At 38.9% G+C, this 22,781-nt stretch overlaps 1 protein-coding gene across 1 annotated transcript in view; it reads left to right on the forward strand.

Annotated features, from left to right (window-relative positions):
- Positions 1-22,781, forward strand: part of LOC126235848 (brefeldin A-inhibited guanine nucleotide-exchange protein 3) — a 327,111-nt gene that overhangs the window by 286,209 nt on the left and 18,121 nt on the right. The window contains exons 26-29 of the mRNA XM_049944714.1: positions 12,356-12,526; positions 13,673-13,799; positions 18,611-18,839; positions 20,826-21,109. Of these exons, the coding sequence (XP_049800671.1) occupies positions 12,356-12,526; positions 13,673-13,799; positions 18,611-18,839; positions 20,826-21,109 (811 nt within the window). The remainder of the gene's footprint in view (positions 1-12,355; positions 12,527-13,672; positions 13,800-18,610; positions 18,840-20,825; positions 21,110-22,781) is intronic.

Raw genomic sequence — 22,781 nt, forward strand, 5'->3', positions numbered from 1 at the left:
CTTTTGATGTCCTTCTTGCTCCGTCCGTCATTGGTTATTTTACTGCCTAGGTAGCAGAATTCCTTAACTTCATTGACTTTGTGACCATCAATCCTGATGTTAAGTTTCTCGCTGTTCTCATTTCTACTACTTCTCATTACCTTCGTCTTTCTCCGATTTACTCTCAAACCATACTGTGTACTCATTAGACTGTTCATTCCGTTCAGCAGATCATTTAATTCTTCTTCACTTTCACTCAGGTTAGCAATGTCATCAGCAAATCGTATCATTGATAGCCTTTCACCTTGTATTTTAATTCCACTCCTGAACCTTTCTTTTATTTCCATCATTGCTTCCTCGATGTACAGATTGAAGAGTAGAGGCGAAAGGCTACAGCCTTGTCTTACACCCTTCTTAATATGAGCACTTCGTTCTTGATCGTCCACTCTTATTATTCCCTCTTGGTGGTTGTACATATTGTATATGACCCGTCTCTCCCTATAGCTTACCCCTACTTTTTTCAGAATCTCGAACAGCTTGCACCATTTTATATTGTCGAACGCTTTTTCCAGGTTGACAAATCCTAGGAAAGTGTCTTGATTTTTCTTTAGCCTTGCTTCCATTACTAGCCGTAACGTCAGAATTGCCTCTCTCATCCCTTTACTTTTCCTAAAGCCAAACTGATCGTCACCTAGCGCATTCTCAATTTTCTTTTCCATTCTTCTGTATATTATTCTTGTAAGAAGCTTCGATGCATGAGCTGTTAAGCTGATTGTGCGATAATTCTCGCACTTGTCAGCTCTTGCCGTCTTCGGAATTGTGTGGATGATGCTTTTCCGAAAGTCAGATGGTATATCGCCAGACTCATATATTCTACACACCAACGTGAATAGTTGTTTTGTTGCCACTTCCCCCAATGATTTTAGAAATTCTGATGGAATGTTATCTATCCCTTCTGCCTTATTTGACCGTAAGTCCTCCAAAGCTCTTTTAAATTCCGATTCTAATACTGGATCCCCTATCTCTTCTAAATCGACTCCTGTTTCTTCTTCTCTCACATCAGGCAAATCTTCACCCTCATAGAGGCTTTCAGTGTATTCTTTCCACATATCTCCTCTCTCCTCTGCATTTAACAGTGGAATTCCTGTTGCACTCTTAATGTTACCACCGTTGCTTTTAATGTCACCAAAGGTTGTTTTGACTTTCTTGTATGCTGAGTCTGTGCTTCTGACAATCATATCTTTTTCGATGTCTTCACGTTTTTCCTGCAGCCATTTCGTCTTAGCTTCCCTGCACTTCCTATTTATTTCACTCCTCAGTGACTTGTATTTCTGTATTCCTGATTTTCCCGGAACATGTTTGTACTTCCTCCTTTCATCAATCAACTGAAGTATTTCTTCTGTTACCCATGGTTTCTTCGCAGCTACCTTCTTTGTACCTATGTTTTCCTTCCCAACTTCTGTGATGGCCCTTTTTAGAGATGTCCATTTCTCTTCAACTGTACTGCCTACTGCGCTATTCCTTATTGCTGTATCTATAGCGTTAGAGAACTTCAAACGTATCTCATCATTCCTTAGTACTTCTGTATCCCACTTCTTTGCGTATTGATTCTTCCTGACTAATGTCTTGAACTTCAGCCTACTCTTCATCACTACTATATTGTGATCTGAGTCTATATCTGCTCCTGGGTACGTCTTACAATCCAGTATCTGATTTCGGAATCTCTGTCTGACCATGATGTAATCTAATTGAAATCTTCCCGTATCTCCCGGCCTTTTCCAAGTATACCTCCTCCTCTTGTGATTCTTGAACAGGGTATTCGCTATTACTAGCTGAAACTTGTTACAGAACTCAATTAGTCTTTCTCCTCTTTCATTCCTCGTCCCAAGCCCATATTCTCCTGTAACCTTTTCTTCTACTCCTTCCCCTACAACTGCATTCCAGTCGCCCATGACTATTAGATTTTCGTCCCCCTTTACATACTGCATTATCCTTTCAATATCCTCATACACTTTCTCTATCTGTTCATCTTCAGCTTGCGACGTCGGCATGTATACCTGAACTGTCGTTGTCGGTGTTGGTCTGCCATCTTTCCTACATTGTTGATATTCGTACCTGGAGTTTCCATTGTTGTTTCTTCCTCTCTACAATCCTGCAATGTTTTCCTTTGTTACTATTCTCCATAGCATTACTCTTTTCAGTGTCAATTCTTTCCTGTGTTCATTCACCATTTTCCAAACCCTATCTGCTTCTGAGCTACACTGTATCAATGATTGTCCACACACAACACAGGCTTTGTGACTGCATGGATTGTTGATGAAGCATCTGTTGCCCCAGATTATTTCCTCCAATAGTTATAATTATATTTATCCTATTGATCCCACTTTTATCCCTCATTCTGACCTACTTTATTTGCCTGGTTATAAGACGAGGTTTTTTCCCAGACCTGACAGACTCTTCTTATATGCACAGATTAAACTATTTCTGTGTTTTTACATTGTTTAATAGAGTATGCAGGGGTTGTCTTACATTGACAAATAAAGCTTTGTCTATTGAGGTCATGTGCAAATTTATTTTGGAGAATTCAGAAGAGCTGGGCTGGGCAAAATCTACTCGCATTCAAACAGGCTCAAGGTTTCCCGATATGACGAAGTGCTTGATACAGTTTTGATGTTGTGCTTACTATCACGTGACATTTGACTTGCATGGCACTATTGCAAGGGATATGTCAGAAACTATGAACTAGCCACTACAACAGTCTATTGCGGTGCTTAAAATTTGACAGTTTTGTGAAACAAAGGAGGAGATAGAATTTAGTGCTATCATCTTAAAAGCTCCTGAGCAGATTTGCAATAAAAATTCTCATAAATTTGTGGATACCTTGTAGAAACATTAATGTTGCTTTTAATGTATAGGTAACATTCAAATGCAGGTGTTGGCCTTCAAAAACATTACTTGATTCTGAACCCAGATTGACGTTTTATTTGATTATAGGAGCCTGTAATGATTTACTAAGTGGTTTGGAAATGAGAAATTCTGTCGCTGTTCATGTACTAGAATACCAGGTAAAAATGTTAGCAGCTTTTAGTCAGCTTTAGAACATTATAGTGACATTCAGAAGAAACAAGAAGGAAAATTAATCCATAATTAAATTTCTAACAAACGAAAGAAATCATAGTTGAAATGTTGTCGCTAGAGTGATAGTACAAACATTCATCAGTAAATCATGAGACGAGTGAAGTTTGAGACTTGGACTGAATCATGATTGTGATTCTTTATTTATGTATTAGTTGCTGTTGTTACATTTGACCTGTACCCTAGAAGGTATTGCAGTCCATGTTTCATAGTTGCTCAGGCACAGCACTATGGGTTGGAGGGGGACACTGGTACCAGCTTAGCTGGGACCAAGGAGGTTGGCTGGTAACTAGATGGCTGCATGGAGGGGAGCAATGAGTGGGCAGAAAATTATGTCATGCTGCCAAACGATACAATGTATACTGCGTACTTTGGCTTTTCAGGAAGACCTACCACATTTAAACTGCAGTTTGCCCAAATCTATTTGTAGTTTGAATTGAGCAAAAGTATTATTTATGTGGGAGATGATAAAAGTCTAGATAGGAGCTAGTAGCCTACTCATACAAGTTGTGCTGCAATGTTGTTGACGTTCACCATGGCATATGACGGGAAAAAAAGGGGGTGCGTAAGCACACAGCTGGTTGTAAGCAGCCACTGAGAGATTGGCGGGTAGACAGTTTGTTGGGAAGCAAGTGAAACTGTAACATTCTCAAGTCTGTATTGAAGTGAAGTCTGAAATGTATTCATATAAAAACAGCTGTGTTTTCATATTCCATAGTAACCACAACCTCAGAAATCACAACTTATTTGGAAGAAACAGCCAAATATGTGTGACACTGAAGATATAAATTTCACAGCTGTGGTATTTGGATGATGATGATGATGATGATGATGATGATAGTGTTACCACAAACGGCAGGATTAGTAAGTGAAAAATGTAGAAAAGAAAATGGTCTGCAAATTAACATAAACCATTTCTCCTCATTAGTTTTATTTCTTTGTGTATTATCAAAATACAGACAGTCAATAAATGGCATAAATTTAAAGTAGATATAATGTTACCTTTTTGGCAGATACTGTGTATCAATAAAAGTTTGTAATTTGGATTAGTCTGAATATGTTAAAAAATAAATTTTTATTAAGAAGCCTCTTGAAAAAAAGGGATTGTCTTATAATCAGGGTCAACCTATAATCAGGCTTGCCTTATTCTTGGGTAAATATGATACTGTAGCATTTTATTTTCCACACCTGCCCGTACACATGAACCTGTCATTCTCAACGTAGCCCATCCCCCTTCCCCCCTCTCTTCCCTTGTTGCAACACACACACATACTCTCATACCTCATCCGCACCTTTTCTCCAATGTTCCTGTATGTTTTAACATATTTGTGTGTATTTTTACATAGTTTTATATGATTTCACATGTTTTTGTGTATTTTTACATATATGTGCATATTTTTGCACATCTCTCTGTGTTTTTATGTGTCTTTATGTATGTTTTACACGTATTTTCACTTATCGAGCTCCTCTCACAACCATCAACACCTATTCTGCCCATGTCCACCTCATTTCCATTTCCTTTACACCATTCTGCCATAATAGACCTCTGCTCCATCTTTCTGCACCAGTTCAGAAAAGAATCCTTTTCCCTGGCTAAAACCCATTCCCACATCCTATTTCTTAAATGCCGCCTAAATCGTGGAATCCTCCCAAACAGCCTAACCATAAAAATTCCTTTCTCTGGATGCCGCCCATCCTTTCACAATAACCTTAACCTTTTAGGATTCCGCCAGTCCCTGGTCCACACAAACCTGGTACTGCAAAAACACATCTCCGTATCACAGGCATTCCAGAACCACCACTGCTCCTTCTGGAAGATACTATTACTATGCAGTCCCTGCTTCATACTTCACATCTCTGAAACTGAATACCTTGCTCTCCAGCACCTAAAGGAGCATTCCAGACACCATCTCTGTAAGTTATCCAACCTGCTGACATCCTACAGCCGCCTCGGGGTGCCACTACCCAATCCATATCCTACCCATAGTGTTCCTCCTCTCCGCCCCTCATAGCACCTAAACCCTACCTAGCTGGCTTTTTCAACTAGCTACATCCTTCAAACCTCCCTACCAACACTTCACCAAATCCAGAGCTTGAAACATTCCCATAACTCTGTTCTTAACCTTTCCACTTAGACCCTCGGCTCCCCGGAAGTTTCAGTCCTATCCAAAGGTCTCACCTTTATCCTCAAACCTAAATTTAACCATGCTGGATTTGTCAAAAACTACTCTCCTTCTCCCTATCTCTATAATGGAAACACTTCTTTGCCACCAATCCCTCCAACCAAAACCAGCCTAATTCCAACATTGAACCCTGCCTCTTCCAATTCATACCACCATCTAACCGAGATCATCCCCCTCACCCAGCCAAAAATCTGCTGGTCACCTTCCAGGAATTCTTTATCTTCAGCTTTGCCTCATCATGCTTCCCCAGATCTGTTCCACAGAACACCAACCTTTCAGCAGAAGAAAGAATAGCCATAGCCAGCTTCAAAACAAATCCAGACCTAATCCATCAGTGTTGTAATGAATCATAGTGACTGCCTGGCGGAAGGCCTCTGCCAATGACCTGACTCCTCCACCTATAAAATCTGCCAGAGTAATCCTATCCCTGAAGTCCAACACAACCTCCAATCCCTGCTTAAAGCCTTAGGCCATTCTCACAACCTCTCCCCTGAATCCATTTCCTTCCTCATCCCTATGACACCCCGCACACCCACCTTCTACATGCTCCCCAAAATCCACAAACCCAACAGTCCTGGATGCCCCATTTTGGTTGGTTATTGTGCCCACACTGAAAGAATTTCGGCTCTCATTGACCAACACCTCCAACCACTTGCACATAGTCTAGCCTCCACATCGGAGCCACACACCACACTTCTTCACCAACTGACCACCATCCCCACACCTTTATCTCCTGGATCCCTACTCATCACTGTTGACACCATCTCTCTATACACCAGCATCCCATATGCCCATGGTCTTAATGCTATGAACACTATCTTCCCCGATGTCCTTCAGATTCCAAACTCGCTAACTCATTCCTCACACACCTTACAAGGGAAACTCCCCATCGCACTCCCTCAGGTTTAGTGGGAAGATGGCCCAGTGGATAGTCCATCAAAATCTGAATGCAGATCAAGCATGAAAACAGGAAGAAGGTGTCCTGAACTCTGAAGAAAGAAGAAAAATAGAAACAGTGAATGGTTGAAGCCCAAGATATGCAACATCGAGTGAATTGCAAGAACCGTGGCATCATGGTTGTGTGGTCACGGTGTTGGATTGCAAAGCTTGTAGTGGTTTGCCTACATTGTTTCTTCTTTTAACAGTCCTCGGTGTCGACATACTGGCTGAAAAAAAATAGGGAGTGGATGTACAGTACTGTCTGCTGTAAATGATGTAGCCAACAGATGCACAGTTGTGTTTCACAGTCTTTTATTTTCACTTTTCACAACTCCCCAATAATACATAGTTACATATGGCCAGCGCACTATTGTTCTAACTTCCCATAAGCCTCATTAATAGTTAGCAGGCGAAAATCCACAAAGTGCTAAAATAGTTTACTGTTGAACATCTACGAGCAGTAAAAGCCTAACCACAAAGTTCACAGTTCTTGAAGAATAGAAAGGTACGTGTGGAGTAGATACTGTCACTGTTTTAACACATGGCCTAATTGTGTAACACTTATTACACTGTTAAGTTGAGGCATTGTTGTCATTCTAACCAACGCAGGTTTCTTGCCTGAAACTCTGCTGTGGACTGACTGTCTCATGACCAAAAATTGGGCCCTTATATGTCATCACAATAATAGGTACTGAAACTACACATTGTTCAAAGTTAAAGTTACAGAATTACAATTAAAACTTAACTCATTATATTAACTGAATACATTGAAAAATTTGTTCCTTTTAATAGTCCCTTCTGCTACAAGAGTTAGGCCAAATCATTTGTTTAAATTGTGAAATTAACAGATATAGTTACACAAACAATACTTTTGACAAAACTGTTAATTACTTTGGAATTAATTAAGAGCAGGCTTTGATAACATGTTTTCGAGTAGAGCCAAATAGATCCCTTAAGAATACTTTTATTTTGCCTTCCAAATGTTTACAATTATTACAGAATTTATATTTGTTTATACATCAGCAATAGAATTTAAGTTACAAAACAATTACTGATTTCACCCTATAATGAAAGATACTAATTAGTAATAGTCAAAATAAATTAGAAAATCAATTACATACATAAAACTAAGCACAAAATTATATCTGTTGTTAACTTCTTTAAAACTGAGGGCCAACCTTTCTCTTATATGAAAATGCAGATTATACTTGTGTTTGTTAATGGTTATTAGTTAAAAGAGAAAAAACAAATTTAAGGAGTCAGATGGCAAAACAAGAGGGGAAGTAAAAAATATCCCAGCTTGCTTCGTCACAAGCTGGAAGCCCATTTTCAAATCTCTCTCATGCACCTCTTTTTATTATTATTATTATTGCAAAGTTTTGAACTTCCTGTCTGCTGGTAACGTACTATACATTGGCTATAGAATATGAGTCATGTTGTAAGAATATTTTAGTGTCACAGGTAAATGTGATGAACAGTGAGTGGAGGTTAGATGCTGCAGTGACCTCTCACAGTTATGAAAACAACAAATAAATGACTGTGTGTTATGTTACAACAAAGTAATTCAAGAGTCAAAACGTCTAAAACAGAATGCAAGAGTCATAACATGTGGTACTTGTGTAGAACAAATAGGATGTATGTACATCTGTGGAGGTCCGTTCCTTACACCTCGCTGCTGCAAACAGACGTTACACCATGACAGAGACACAAATTTGAATACAGTGAATGGACATGTCAGTGACCAGACAGACAGTTCATAATTTTGTGGAAAGGGGGATGGGGGCACAAGGGAGATTTGACGATAGATTTTTCCTTCATAGTCCAATACCATCACCATAGAACCACGATGTCCTGTCTATTCAAATTCACTTGATGTTGCATATCTTGAGCTTGGACTGTCCACTATTTCTACTTTGCTTATTTTTTCACAGTTCAGTACACTTTCTTCCTATTTTCATCCTTGATCTGTGTTCAGTTTTTGATTAACTATCCATTGGGCCAATGAACTATCCATTGGGCCATCTTACCACTAAATCTGTGGGAGGTGCGATGGGGAGTTTCCCTTGTTAGTAACTTTATCCTATCCACTAACAGCACTGGTATTTCAACAGTCATCATCCCTTTCACATAAAAAATTCCTCCCGCACAGTGTGGTCACCCAAAGACAGCATACATGCAATGATAAGAACTCCCTTACCCAGTCTGCTGAGGGCCTCACCAAGGTCTTTGCAAACAGGCACAGTCCCCCAGACCTAGTCAGCTGTTTCCCCCTCACACCCCAAATCCTCTGACCACCCCCAAGAACCATTCACAAAGGACTCCCTTCATTACCTCAGACTGTAAGAGATGAAGCATATCCTGTGCCAGGGCTTTGATTACCTATCGTCATGCCCTGAAGTGACGAATATGCTACCTAAGAGCCTTCCCACCCCCACCCAAAGTGGTGGTCCATTGCCCATCCAACCTTCACAACATCCTAGTCCATCCCTATGCTATTACCATATTCCCAATTCCAACCCCTCGCCATAAGGATCACATCCCGGTGGAAGACCCAGGTGCAGGACGTGCCCAAACCACACATTCAGTACTTCTTATTCCAGTCCTCTTACAGTTTTATCCTACCCTATCAGGTGCTGGGCCACCTGTTTTAAATCAGCCATGTCATTTATCATCTCTGCTGCAGTCATAGCATAGCTTTTTATATTGGTATGACCACAAACCAGCTGTCCACTAGGATGAACGGCCACTGCCAAACTGTGCCCATGAGCAACATAGACCACCCTGTGGCACAACATGCAGCAGAACATAACATGCTTGATTTCAGTTGCTGCTTCACTATGTGAGCCATCTGGATCATCCCTTCCAAAACCAGCTTTTCTGAACTGTGCAGATGGACTTTATCCTTACAACACATTCTCTGCTCTTGTAATTATCCTGGTCTCAACCTGTGGTACTACACTGGCCTCACAACCTTCACCTTACAGTTTCCACCCCATTTGCCCTGTCACCTCTTCCTCACTCTTGTCTCCCACCTTCTTTGTTCGCTGCCTTCTGCCAATGCACCTTCCTATCTTTCCCCCGCTCCTCTCCTTTTTCACTCAGATTTCCTCGCCTCCCTGCCACACAACCTCTGGATGCTGTGCCTGTTGGTGTATTGTTCCCTACACTCTCTGACAGATAGCATATCTGGTTTCTCCCACCTGTACACAGCTGTTTCCCCTTCCTGCTCCCTCCAGATTGCTGCTTCCATCCCATATGATAGTTGCATTCTGGCCTGAGCTGCTGGAGTTGACAATCAGGTGTGCATGAGGTGTGCTTGCTTGTGTGAATGAATGGTGTGTGTTTCTATTTTTCTGACAGAGTCTACAGCCCAAAGCTTATGTGTAGGAGTCCTTTAATTGTGCCTGCCTGCAACTCACTAAAGGATCCATCAGTACATTTCCATAGTGTTTGATACAGCCTAGCATTAATAAATTTATCAAATTATAGAATAATTCAAAAATAAAACTGGTTTAACATTCATCTGCATCTACATGTATACTTTCCAAACCACTGTGAGGTGCATGGCAGAGGGTACGTCCCATTATATCAATTATTAGGGCTTCTTCCTCTTCCATCCATATATGGAGTGTGGGAAGAATGATTAATTGAATGCCTCTGTGCGTGGAGTAATTATTCTTATTTTATCCTCCTATGTGAGTGATACTTAAGGGATTGCAGTATATTCCAGGAGTCATTATTTAAAGCCTGTTCTTGAAACTTTGTTAAAAGACTTTCTCAGGAAAGTTTACATCTATCTTCAAGAATCTTCCAGTTCAGTTCTTCAGTACCTCTGTGACACATTCCCATAGATTAAACAAACCTGTGACCATTCCTGCTGTCCTTCTCTGTATAAGTTCAGTGTCCCCTGTCAGTCCTGTTTGCTATGGATCCTACACACTTGAGCAATATTTCAGGATGGTTCACATTAATGATTTTTAATCAATCTCCTTTGTAGAGTGCTCACACTTCCCAATGTTTTACCAATAAATTGAAGTCTACCACCGGCTTTACTCATGACTAAGCCTATGTGATTATTCCCTTCCATATAGCTACAAAGTGTTACATCCAGGTATTTGTATGAGTTGGCCGATTCCAACAGTGACTCGTTGATATTATGGTCATAGGATACTACGTTTTTTCATTTTGTGAAGTGCAGAATTTTACATGCCTGAACACTTGAAGCAAGATGCCAATTTTCGCACCACAATGAAATCTTATCAAGGCCTGACTGAATATTTATGCAGCTTCTTTCAGATAGTACTTCATTATAGATAACTGCATCACCTGCAAAATGTTACTATTAATATTGCCTGCAAGGTCATTAATGTACAACATGAACAGCAAGGGTCCCAAAACTTTTCCGTGGGGAACACTTGATGTTACTTCTCCATCTGATGACTCTCCGTCCAGCCTACCATGGAGTCCTCAATTCAGTCACAAAATTTATGTGATGCCCCATATGATGGTAGCTTTGACAATAAGTGTAGGTGTGTTACTGAGTCAAATGCTTTTCAGAAATCAAGAAATATGTCATCTAACTGATTGGCTTGATCCAAAGCTTTCAGTATGTCATGTGAGAAAAGTGCAAGTTGGGTTTCACATGATCAGTGTTTTCAGAGTCCATGCTGGTTTGGCATTAAAGAAGTCATTCTGATCAAGATACCTCATTATGTTTAAGCTCAGAATATGTTCTAAGATTCTACAACAAATCAGTATCAGGGATATTGGATGGTAGTTTGGTGGATCACTTCTGCTACCCTTCTTGTTGATGAGAGTGACCTGTGCTTTTTTCCAAGAGCTGGTCACTGTTTTTTGTTTGAGGGACCTAAGATACACTATAGTTAGAAGAAGAGCTAATTCAGGCACAAATGTAGTGTAGAATCTGATAAGGATTCCATCGGGAGCCAGAGCTTTGTTCAATTTTAACAATTTCATCCATTTTTCAACACCACTGACACTAATACTTACTCCATTCATCTTTTCAATGGTATGACTTTTAAATTGGGGCAGCTATCATGAGTATTCTTTTGTAAAGGAACATTTGAAAACAGAGTTAAGCATTTCAGCTTTTGCTTTGTTCCCCTTGATTTGTGTTCCTGTCTCGTACACTAGGGACTGGACACTTAACTTTGGTGCCACTAACAGCCTTTACATACAACCAGAATTCCTTTGGATTCTGTGGAAGATCATTTCGGTGTTCTGTTATGGTAGTCACTGAAGACATTGCACATCGCTTTTTTGACAGCAAAATGCATTTCATTCAGCAGCTCTCTATCTTTAGACCTAAGCTTTGTTTTACACCCATTATGCAGTAATCTCTGTTTCAAAGTTTCTTTACAATGATTGTATACCATTGAGGATCCCACCCATTATTGACTATTCTACTGGGTACATATCTATCCAGTACATGGACAACTATTCCTTTAAACTTGAACAATAGTTCCTTTACATTCACCTCACCTGTGCTGAAAGTTTCAAGTTTCTCATTGAGATATGACACTACTAATTTTTTTATCTAGTTGTTTTTTTTTTAAACATGTATATGTTTCTGCTTGTTTTAGTTGTCCTTTGTATTTTGGTAATCATCACTGCCACAACTGCATCAGGGTTACTGATACCAGTTCTGATGTGGACATCCTCAAAGATGTCTGGTGTATTTGTTACCATTAGATCCAATATATTTTCATCATGAGGGGGTTCCTAACTATCTGTTCTAGATAGTTTTCAAAGAAGGCATTTAGTAATGTTTTGCAGGTTGTCTTATCATGCCCTCCACTGACAAAACTGTAATTTTCCCAATTAATTGTTGGATGATTAGGTAACTTATGTACAGGTGAACTGAGGTTTTTTCTAAACTTTTCAGTTATGTCAGGAGATAAGTCTGGTGGACAATAGAAGGATCCAATTATCATTTTGTGCCCACCCCTGGTACTGTGTGTTGCCCTGTGTGTGCGTGTGTGTGTGTGTGTGTGTGTGTGTGTGTGTGTTTTAATTCATTAGCCCATTTTAGTTTAAAATTTATGCTTAAGTGGTGGTTATTTTGACAATATGGACAGGCAGATATACTTCTTTTACAGGTGCTGAATTTGGACTGTATTCTATTAACCATTTATTGCTCCCAATGGTGCAGAATTGGTTGAGGAAAACAGGGCGTATTTACCGTGGATGGGATAATTTTGCAGTCAATTTCAAACAGTGCTGTGGATTGGCAACGGATCTTGTTGTGGAATATCTTACACATTTGCAAGGTTTGTTTGTAGTATAAATGACATTTGATCCATTCTTTGTTTTAAAGTGTGACATATTCTTATTTAAAGGTGCAAACTTTTAAAGATAATCATCTGAGGTAAAGTAGTGTTTGATAACAGGATTACCTTTACTGTAAGGTAACAATGAAAACAATCAATTATTGCTAAAATTATGTAATTGGATAGATGAAAAGTCTACTCACGAAGTGGCGGCAGAGCACAAACATAAAAGACTGTTGTGATTGGCAAGATTTCGGAGCCAGTGGCTCCTTCTTCAGGCAGATGGGTTGAAGGGGAAGAAAGAATGGTGAAGGAAAAGGACTGGAGAGGTCTTGGAAAAGGGATAGAGTTCGGGAAAGTTACCCAGAACCGTGACTCAGGGGAGGCTTACCGTACAGGATGAGACGGAAATTCCTTCTCATCCCGTATGGTAAGTCTCCCTTACCTGCGGTTTGGGGGGACTTTCCCGAAATCTACCTTTTTTCCTAGACCTCTCCAGCCCTTTTCCTTCAACATTCTGACTTTCCCGAAATCTTCTGCCTGAAGAAGGAGACGATGACTCTGAAAGCTTGTCAATCACAACAGTCTTTTATATGTGTGTTCTGCTGCCTCTTCATGAGTAGATTTTTTTATCTATCCAATTAAATAACTATACTCTAAGGTGTATCTCATGTGGGTAAGTATTGGCTAACCCATTTGTCTATGTATAAGTTTCCTGCAACTATGTTTGATTTTCCTTCTTTCATAAGCTTAATATTATTTACAATATTTACATGTCTCTGGGTTATGTAACAAAATGTAAAATGGAAAAATTATTGGATATAAACTGTCAACATCACTGTGACTTGCTTAAGTGGAAGATGTAAAGGAAATGTGAAACATTTCAGATACAAAACCAGTGTCCTGGCTCACTCTTGTCACTGCTTCAGTCTGGTAACTTATTTTGCCAGCAGATTAATTAGTAACACATTTTACAGAATGATATGGACATTTTTGAAGAAATACTAATTGTTAATATGTTGTTTCAAATACCATTCAGTGGAAAGCACTGTTTATAGTATGATTAATGTTCTTATTGTTGGATTACAAAGGAACTAAAGATTCATTGTAAATTTCTTGGGAAACATTATTTTCTTTTTCTTTTAGGAGGAACAAAAAACCAAGCTGAAATACCAGCAGCCACTTTAATGCTAAAGCAGCTGCTCCTAGTAATGGTAGAATGTGTGGTGCAGCCTACAGAAAGCATTGCTCGACTTGGTTGTGCTTGTATCAGGTATGTGTTTTTCCCTTAGTACACAGCTCTTCAAAACACTTCTTATTTTAAATATCCTTCTGGATCAAATCAAATTATGTCCTGAGCTTTACTCTATGTCTTAATCCATTTTATGGTTGCTCTTAACTTGGCCATACAGTTGAAAATTTGGTTTGTTGTGATATTCTTGGTGGTTGTTGTAGTGTGTTCTTAAAATTTCAGTCATCTCTTGCATATTCTGTCTGTTTTCTATTCTACCTGTTTTTTTTTCTTCTTCTCCTTCTTTCTCTCTTTCATTTTTTCGTTTTTCTTTTCTTTTTTAAAAGTATGTTGTCTAGGACCAGAGTTGCCCCTTCATGGATTGGGGTTTTCCTTTTCTCTTCCTAGAACCTCTTCTCTCTTTTTTTACCTTCTCTCCTGTTCTACCTCATCTTTATTGTTCTTGTGTTTTCTCCATTGGTGGCTCTCCGTTCTATCTCTGAATCATTTTTTATCATTGATCTCTCGTGTATAATTTGTTTGAACTTCTTTGTCTGATTGTGCTTCCCTGCCTCTTTGATCCTTTTCTCAGAATATTTCTTCATGAGATCAATAACTCACTTGGTACAGCCTCTCAGTAAACTGAAGAGCAAGCAGCGTGTTTGATGGCAGAAGTGGTCTTTTTGCGGAAGAGCATTACAGTTATTGTACAAGCAAAATAATAATCAGTTTCCCATTTCATGTCTGGCAATGTAGTGCAGCATGCGGATTCTTATGTTGGTTCCATTTGTGTGAGCTTATGTATTGGCTTAATTAGTTAATAGTGTCAGTTCTTTGTATATATTTAGTGAGTGACTTAGTTATTTAGTTAGGCAAAAAGATAAATAAGCTTACTGCTGTGCAAGAAAATATACACGATAATATGATTCAATATTCTGACATAAATCTTTGCAAATTAGATCCTAATGAATAGATATTACAGTCACTAAACACACAAAATCAGCAATAACTTGAAAACTTCCTAACCAGTTTCATTAATGTGTTTTATTTATGAAACATAGCTGTGAGGAAGACAGCTTTTGGATGGATTCTGTCACTATTTCCTTAGCTCAGTTACTATTATTCAGTTCTAAGGAATGTAACAATATTATGAAAAAGAAAGTTTCTACTCACCATATAGTGGAGATGCTGAGTTGCAGATAGGTCCAACAAGAAGACTGTCACAAATAAGCTTTGGGTAAGTATGGCGTTTGTCAAAAATGGACGACACACACACACACACACACACACACACACACACACACACACACACTGGCTTCAGTTGCCAGAGACTGCAGTCATGTGTGTGAGTTGCATTTGCGTGTGTGTGTGATTTTCCATTGTTTGTTCAGTTCTAAGAAATATAAGTTGAAACACTTTGCAATACCTGTACAATGTTAAAAACTCCATTGAAATTCATTATTGATTCTTGGATTATAGGCAACACTTTTTTAGATGTCTTCAATTGACAACATGGCCAACTTTCTTTTAATATAAGTAAATCCTGTAACTTCTTTGGAATAATTGCACTACATTCTGTTGAAAGTTGTATCAAAATATATCAGTCCACTTACGTATAGCTATATGAGCAATGTATTATTTATTTATTTTTATGATATTTGTTCCAATAGTAGCATAATTTATAATGTGATTTCAGAGAAAGCAATCTTATTCTGTATAGTGTTAATGTATTTAATGGAAAACAAACAGTTAATCAAAGGAGTAATGATGTTAGCTGCTAGTGGATGTTGATTTAAATCAGTGGGGAAAGTTGAAAATTTGTGCTGGACTGGAACTTGAGACAGAATTCTTGTGAACAGTCACCTTGAATGCCTTGGCTATCAGTACATGGTCCTTGACCAACTGTAATTCCCAGTTTATCCCTACACTACTTGTGTAGTGCCCCTGCCCATTACCTTCACTGCACACAGTGATTGCTGATTCCCATAGGAATTCAGGCTTGTTTGTGCATTTTCACAGAAAGAATCATTTGCCATATCACCCTGGTTATAAATATGTGGTGTCTGTTCTTTTGGACGTTTGCAAAAGTATCATTGGCCATCTCGCACTGTTTATATATAAGTGGGGGTCTGTTCTTCCATACACGGTTATATGTATGTGGTGTCTGTGCTTTCAGACATCTCCGAAAGAATGCACACACAGGGCAAGATGGCCTATGATACTTTCAGTGCAGATGCACAAACAAGCCCAAATTCCTAAGGGAATCAATGACTGCTGCGAGTAGTGTAGGCAATGGGCATGGGCACTATGTCAGTGGTGTGTGAATAAGTTGGGAATTTGTGTCAGTCAGGGACTGTGTCCAGATAGCTGAGGTGGTCAAAGCAACCATTCACTAGAAATGGAAAATCTGGGTATGATTCCTGGTCTGTCACAAATTTTCAAACTTTCCCTGTTGATTTAATTCATGCCCACTAGCAGCTGATGCTATTATTCCTTTGATTAATTGTCTTATAAAGGTGACAAGATCAAAGATGGTGTCTGTTCTTTCAGACATGTCCAAAACAATATAAACACTTCCCAGATGTGTGCGCATGCTGTTGCACCATAAATTAAAAAAGTACAATGCAGAAACTTTGTGAAACAGTTCACAGGTGCTTCTTGACATATGGCTAGATAGAGAGTAATTGGGATATTGCCTGCTCACTCTTCAGTTTATCAACAGGCTGTACCTGTCTTTACTTTCAATCTAAACATTGTCTCTCATACTCCTCTGGTCTTTTCACCCAACTCCATGAAGATTAAATGTCCAGCAAATCTTGCACTTTGGAGTCTAATTTCCTCTGATACTGTCGCCAAACTTTGGTTCAGTTCTTCCCTTGATCTTCATTTCCATATTTTACCTCTTCCTTTGGGGCAGGACATTTTCCTAAGGATTTCTCTCTTACCTTTTTTAGTAGTTATGCATTATGTGTTCTTAGTGTCGTTGCGTCAGTGTGCGTTAGTGTTATTTTCATTACAAGCATCCTGGTCGTACAGTTGCCACTTTCATCTTCTTTGTTTTTACTTTATCCCTTCACTGCTCTTGTTTGTTCCTGTTAAATACTCCACTAGGTACTTCAATTTGTTGACCTTCTGTGTGATGGCTCAGGTGTGTCTCCAGTATGTGGTGGTATTCACTTTGCCTAGTTGTTGGCAATTCTGGGTTCCATTCTTCTGATATTTTGCCCATGTTTGTTAAGTTTGAACCCCATTCCCCTGCCTCACGTACTATTGCTATGTCATTCACAAGTTACGAGAGGTGAAGCCAGTATCTGACACTAAAAATGTTCCAACATACAATTTTAACTTATCACAAATGAAACTTCCTGGCAGATTAAAACTGTGTGCCCGACCGAGACTCGAACTCGGGACCTTTGCCTTTCGCGGGCAAGTGCTCTACCATCAGAGCTACCGAAGCACAACTCACGCCCGGTACTCACAGCTTTACTTCTGCCAGTACCTCGTCTCCTACCTTCCAAACTTAGAGCACTTGCACGCGAAAGGCAAAGGTCCCGAGTTAGAGTCTCGGTCGGGCACAAAGTTTTAATCTGCCAGGAAGTTTCATATCAGCGCACACTCCGCTGCAGAGTGAAAATATCATTCTGGAATTATCACAAATGTTTTTCTTCATCTGAACTCCTCTGAAGAGCAAAAAAATATCATCTTTGACTTGAGCAGACTGAGCTCCAGAAACATGTCAGTGATGATGAGGTAGTGTGGGAGAAATTGGGAAAACATCAAGAACCAACGTCAAGAAAATTAAAACCCTCACTATGTACAATATTAACATCAGTATGAAAAATAAGAAGGGGAATAAAAGTTTGCAGCAGTAAGAAAAAAAATTGTGTGTGAGTAATTTGCAGGGTGTGAAGTTAGAAAAGGTTAGGAGGTTCATAGTGCATATAACTAAACACACGACTATTCGTTACTATTTCGTACCTGATGATTCTGGCATGAAACAAAGGAAGATAAAAACTGAGAGTGCTTCTCTGAGTGTGCTTCACACTATCCACACAATACACCCAGGAGAAAGGCTTTTTCAGAATATCGAGGACATAATCTTGTCCCTCGAAAAATAAATTAAAGAGGCATCATTCTGCTGGGTACTGGGGTTCGTGGCAACAAGATGACAGTTGCAGCAGCTGAAGAGACGTGTGGAGAAAGTGTGGTGACTGATTGGGCTGTCCACTGCCTTCTGTAATGCCCATATAGGAAAAAGATTCTTTGGCATTAATGTCTGCTTTGACTTGTATGATTTTTTTATTATAATAAAAAATTCTGCTTATTCGAATACCTAAATAATATTTTCTGTTAGATAAGCAAGTTGTTCTTGTAGCCATAGGTGAATGTTATACCACTGATACTGATTTGTGTCAAAACTTGGTGTTACACCATTTAATAGTGAATACAAATATTGGTATGCTGAGTAAGAAGGCAATAGTGTGTTAAAAAAGAAACAGCACAGGGCAGTTTGCATGAGTTTGGATGTTGGTGGGTCATGAAAAAATGGTCACTAGTGGGAAATTTTGGAAATGAAAACAACATATAAAGAGCAGTATTCGTTTTCATTTGCTACAGACAAATGCATAAACATAATGAATAGAGAGGTTTTATTGCATTAAATTGTTAATTATTATCTGTCATTCATGAATAATAAACATTTATGAAAATTTTGAATTAATTATTATAACATTGAAGAACTTATTGTCCCAGGCATGTGTCATCATTTTATCTCTTATTAATAGCTGTGCTGAGATACTTAAGGAGGCTTTAGTATGTTAATTTCAGACCATCTTTGTTTTCCATATCTGTAGACATGTTGTGCTGAGTGCAGGGCCAGTGATGACTCCATCACAGTGGCAAGTGGCAACTGTTGCACTGCATCGTGCCTGTTCTGTGTCATTACACTCACTGCAGCAGCTGATGGTTGCATTCCGACCAGGATCTCATTGTTTTTATGGAGATGTTGGGCAGGTCAAAGTGGCTGCTCGAAGAGATTGTACAGTTCGAGAATGTGAAAGGCTGAAACAGCTCGCACAACAGGTAAGGAGCTTGATATGAAGATCAGAAGCAAAAGTAAAAAGGGTATAGTTCAGGTCAGAAATAATGGCTGTGATAGTGACACACAACAAATGTGCACTCATGTTAATAGATTTAAATTACAGTGTGTCAAATGTTGTAAATATTTCTGGATTAAAAGAGAACACTCATTGAAAAGTAGAAACATTTAGTTGTCAATAGGCACACATGTAAGAAATAAGAAACCTTACTAGCTTTCAGAGCTATCTTTTGATGAACTAGAGTAAACCTCACACACACACACACACACACACACACACACACACACCTATGCCCATACATGGTAGACGAACAATGCCAGTGCTGTTTTTCTTGTTGTGGAGATACTGTTGTCAGGAAGGTTGGTTAGAGGGACTGGGATTGGATGTCTAGTAACCTCAGAGGAAGGAGCCTGATGTGCTGGCTAGGAGTATGGCAAGGAGGGGTGGCAGATATATGGGTTGGCACAATTGCAGTGGCTGGTAGAAAGCAGCAGAAGCTGAAGGCGACATGGGGACATGAATTGGGATGGAGTGCCAGGATGGAGGAAAGGGAAACTGCTGGGTGGTGGGTGTGGGGACTACGAGCTACCTGAGATTGAGGCCGGGAGTGTAGGATATTTTGTAAGGATAACCCCCATCTGCATAACTGAGAGAAGCTGGTGATGTAAGGAAGGATCCAGATTGCTTGGATTGTGAAATAGCCATTGAAATTGGGCATATTGTGCTCAGCTGCCTGTTGTGCCACTGGGTGGTCCACTTCGTTCTTGACAACAGTTTGGCAGTGGCCACCACAACCAGCAGTCCACCTGCCAAAAAATAGCATTGGTGCCGATAGTCAAGCCAGCACCATGTCGGAGCATAAGTGTGTGTGTGTGTGTGTGTGTGTGTGTGTGTGTGTGTGTGTTTCTCCAGCTCGTTAAAGGATAAAGGATAACTCCAAAAGCTAACAAGTTTTATTTCCGTTGTGGTTGCCTATCGTCAACTCAACGCTTTTGCTTTTTTGGTTGTACAGAAGTATTTATGTTCTTCAAAAACTTACCTACAATATTTATGCTGCCCAGTGTGTTAAACTTCTTTGTTGGTCAAAATGTTAAATATACACAGAAGCAGAAAAAAGTTACTGAAAGTCATTAATGCCAGTAGTGGCAATACAATAAATAATTAATATGTTGCTTTTGTGTGGCCTGCAAGAAATTTCGCTCTTCTGTTTTAAATAGGCGTTCACATAAGAACTCCTTGTATGATGGTAATGAAAACAGTGTCACTCATTTAATATTATGACTACCATGACCTTAATTTTATTTGTTTCTACCTTTTTTATTACAATTTTAATCACAGCTACTGTTTTTATATTTAACTTTCTTCCTTGTGCCATAAAAAGATTAACTTTTTTTTTTATTTCGTACAGCACAGACTCAGTGTAACACTCTTTAGTGGGTTGCACAATGTTATAACATCTTGAAAAATTGTATTTAATGCAGTGGCTTAAACTAAAACACTTTCCTATACAGGAAAAAATTTTGTTTGCTTAGCTATCTGTGTATAATGTGACCTATCAGGGAGTTAAGTAACAATGTGCTCCGATGCAAAGTCAAAGATTCATTCCTGAAACAACCTCTAGCCTGTGGCTAAGTTATTGTCTGTCATATCCTTTCTCCTCATACTAATAGTCTCACAAGGTCTGCAGCAGAGCTTTTGTGGAATTTGGATAAATAAGAGAGGGATAGTGGAAGATTAAAGCTGTGCATTATGCCATGGAGGATAGCTCAGTTGTTATGAGCATGTCCTGCAAAAGCCAAGGGTCTGAATTCAAGTCCTGCTCAACCACATTTTTTAAAATGTATATTTTACTTTAAAAATCTGTTGGGAGTTTCCTAAGTAAATATGTTTCAAATTGTATACGATTGAAGTTTCTCACTTTCAGCATTTATATCATGTCCTTTTGGTTTGTTTCTAAACATTGTTACAGGTGTTCTTATTGGAAGGTCAACGTGATCTTCAACAAACAGGATACCAACCAAGCAGTCCCCAGTCACAGTCTGAATATATGTCTACCAACGCTTCTGAAAATGGGGAAGAACGCAGTTACATCTTCCTTCTGTATCCCCCAGATGTAGGCCACACTTTGAATCCGGATCTGTACATTGTGCGTGTACCATTTCGGAATCTGGTTGTTGGACTTCTGGCTCATCAAATGCTTCTGCAGACTGTTGGCACCATTTTATTGGAAGGGACAACTCATATCATACCCAGGTGACAGTGACAAATGTTGTAAACCTTTAGCTTTGTAATTAGATCAACCATGTTGATATCGGTCTGCAAACTCATCATGAGTTTCAACAAACTCTTGATGTGTTGAGTTTGCAGACTATTGGACTAGGTAATGAGTATGAGGTGTTGGGTATAGAAAATATCTTGCATTATATATGAGCCAGCTCACTAATGTCTCTAATACAAACACGTTATGAGTGTTTTGTAAAAGCTAATTTTTGGCATTTCATTATTACAAAGCAGAAATAATGAAAACTTGAATAAAAATATAAATAGGAATTGGGCCATAAATTGAATAGAAATCAAAAGGTGAAATGGAAAAACTGTTGCAATTTGTTTTTGTGTCAGATTCTTTTTCAAGTGAAATACAGTCACTTCATTGTAAGTTTAGGCATGAGGAAAGAAACAAAAATAGGAGGAAGGAAACACTTTATAGCACCGTCTTCATGCATATGTGTGTCACACTAGAAAATTGTATTGGTATATTTCCTGTTGCTCATGTTTTTAGTTCAAACATGAAACTAAATGTTAAATGTAAATCATAAAATTTTCAGTTTAGCTTCTGAATTCTACTCATGTATTGTTGTGAACCAGTTTCATTGATTCATTGCCTTGTGACCACTGGTACCCATCTTCAATGTCTCTCAAGGATGTAGACCTACTTCACATATACAGAGTGATTCTTATTAATGTTTAAAAACCCCAAAAGCAATGTATATGACGCTAAGGCTGTTAATTTAATATAAGACATGCAGTCGCAAATTTCAGGAAATATCCGAAAAGTGGATGACAAATGTTGAATGTGTAACATCACAACATGAAGTAGTTGCCGTACGTGTAGTGATTGTGCCTATCGGTCTGTCACCCTCAGTCATCCCAACCCAAGTCAAGTATTCCCGTTGGCTCTATTCCCATGTGTGCAACTTTAGCACATGAGGCTCAGGGTTTGAGTCTTGTGTCTAGCAGACAGTATTTTTGTCCTTGTGTTAGACAATTGTATGTTTACATTGAGGTAAGATTTATTGTTTTATTTACCAGTCTTACAGTCTCTGCTGATTTATTGCAAATTATAGCACAGCAAAAAATTACTGTATTGCATCACAAGTAAATGAGTATAAGCTTCCCAATTGTGTTGTCACCAGTGAATGGCCTACATTTTCTTTACTAAATAATGTGTGTAAAGAAAAAAAGAAAAGAGGAAATGAAAGAGAAACAAAATAAGTGCAGCTTTTACTAGGACAATAATTTTATAACTTCTACACTAACAGCAGATCACATTTACAAAGGTGTTCAAAATTTGCACCATTTGCTCAAATGCAGCTATTGCACCCTCAATCATCTCTTCATGCCCAAACCCAACTGCTGCCTGTGCGGTGAGGTTCGTCATCTGGTGATGTCACATGTTTAACATTTCTCATTTGGGATATTTCTCAACATTTGTGACCCCATGTGTTGGATATTAAATTACTTGTCTCAACATCATCTATGTCACTTCAGGGGTTTTTGAGTGTTGATAAGAATCACCCTGCAGATTTAAAAATCTAACAATTCTGTGCCATCTCTTAGTGCTACATCTCTAAATATTTATGTTATAAATTTTAATTAGAAAATAGGGATCACTTCAGTTTTACTGCCAATTGTATGTAACTGCCAT

This window comes from Schistocerca nitens, chromosome 2 (assembly GCF_023898315.1).
Source record: "Schistocerca nitens isolate TAMUIC-IGC-003100 chromosome 2, iqSchNite1.1, whole genome shotgun sequence".
Classification (NCBI taxonomy): Eukaryota; Metazoa; Arthropoda; class Insecta; order Orthoptera; family Acrididae; genus Schistocerca; species Schistocerca nitens.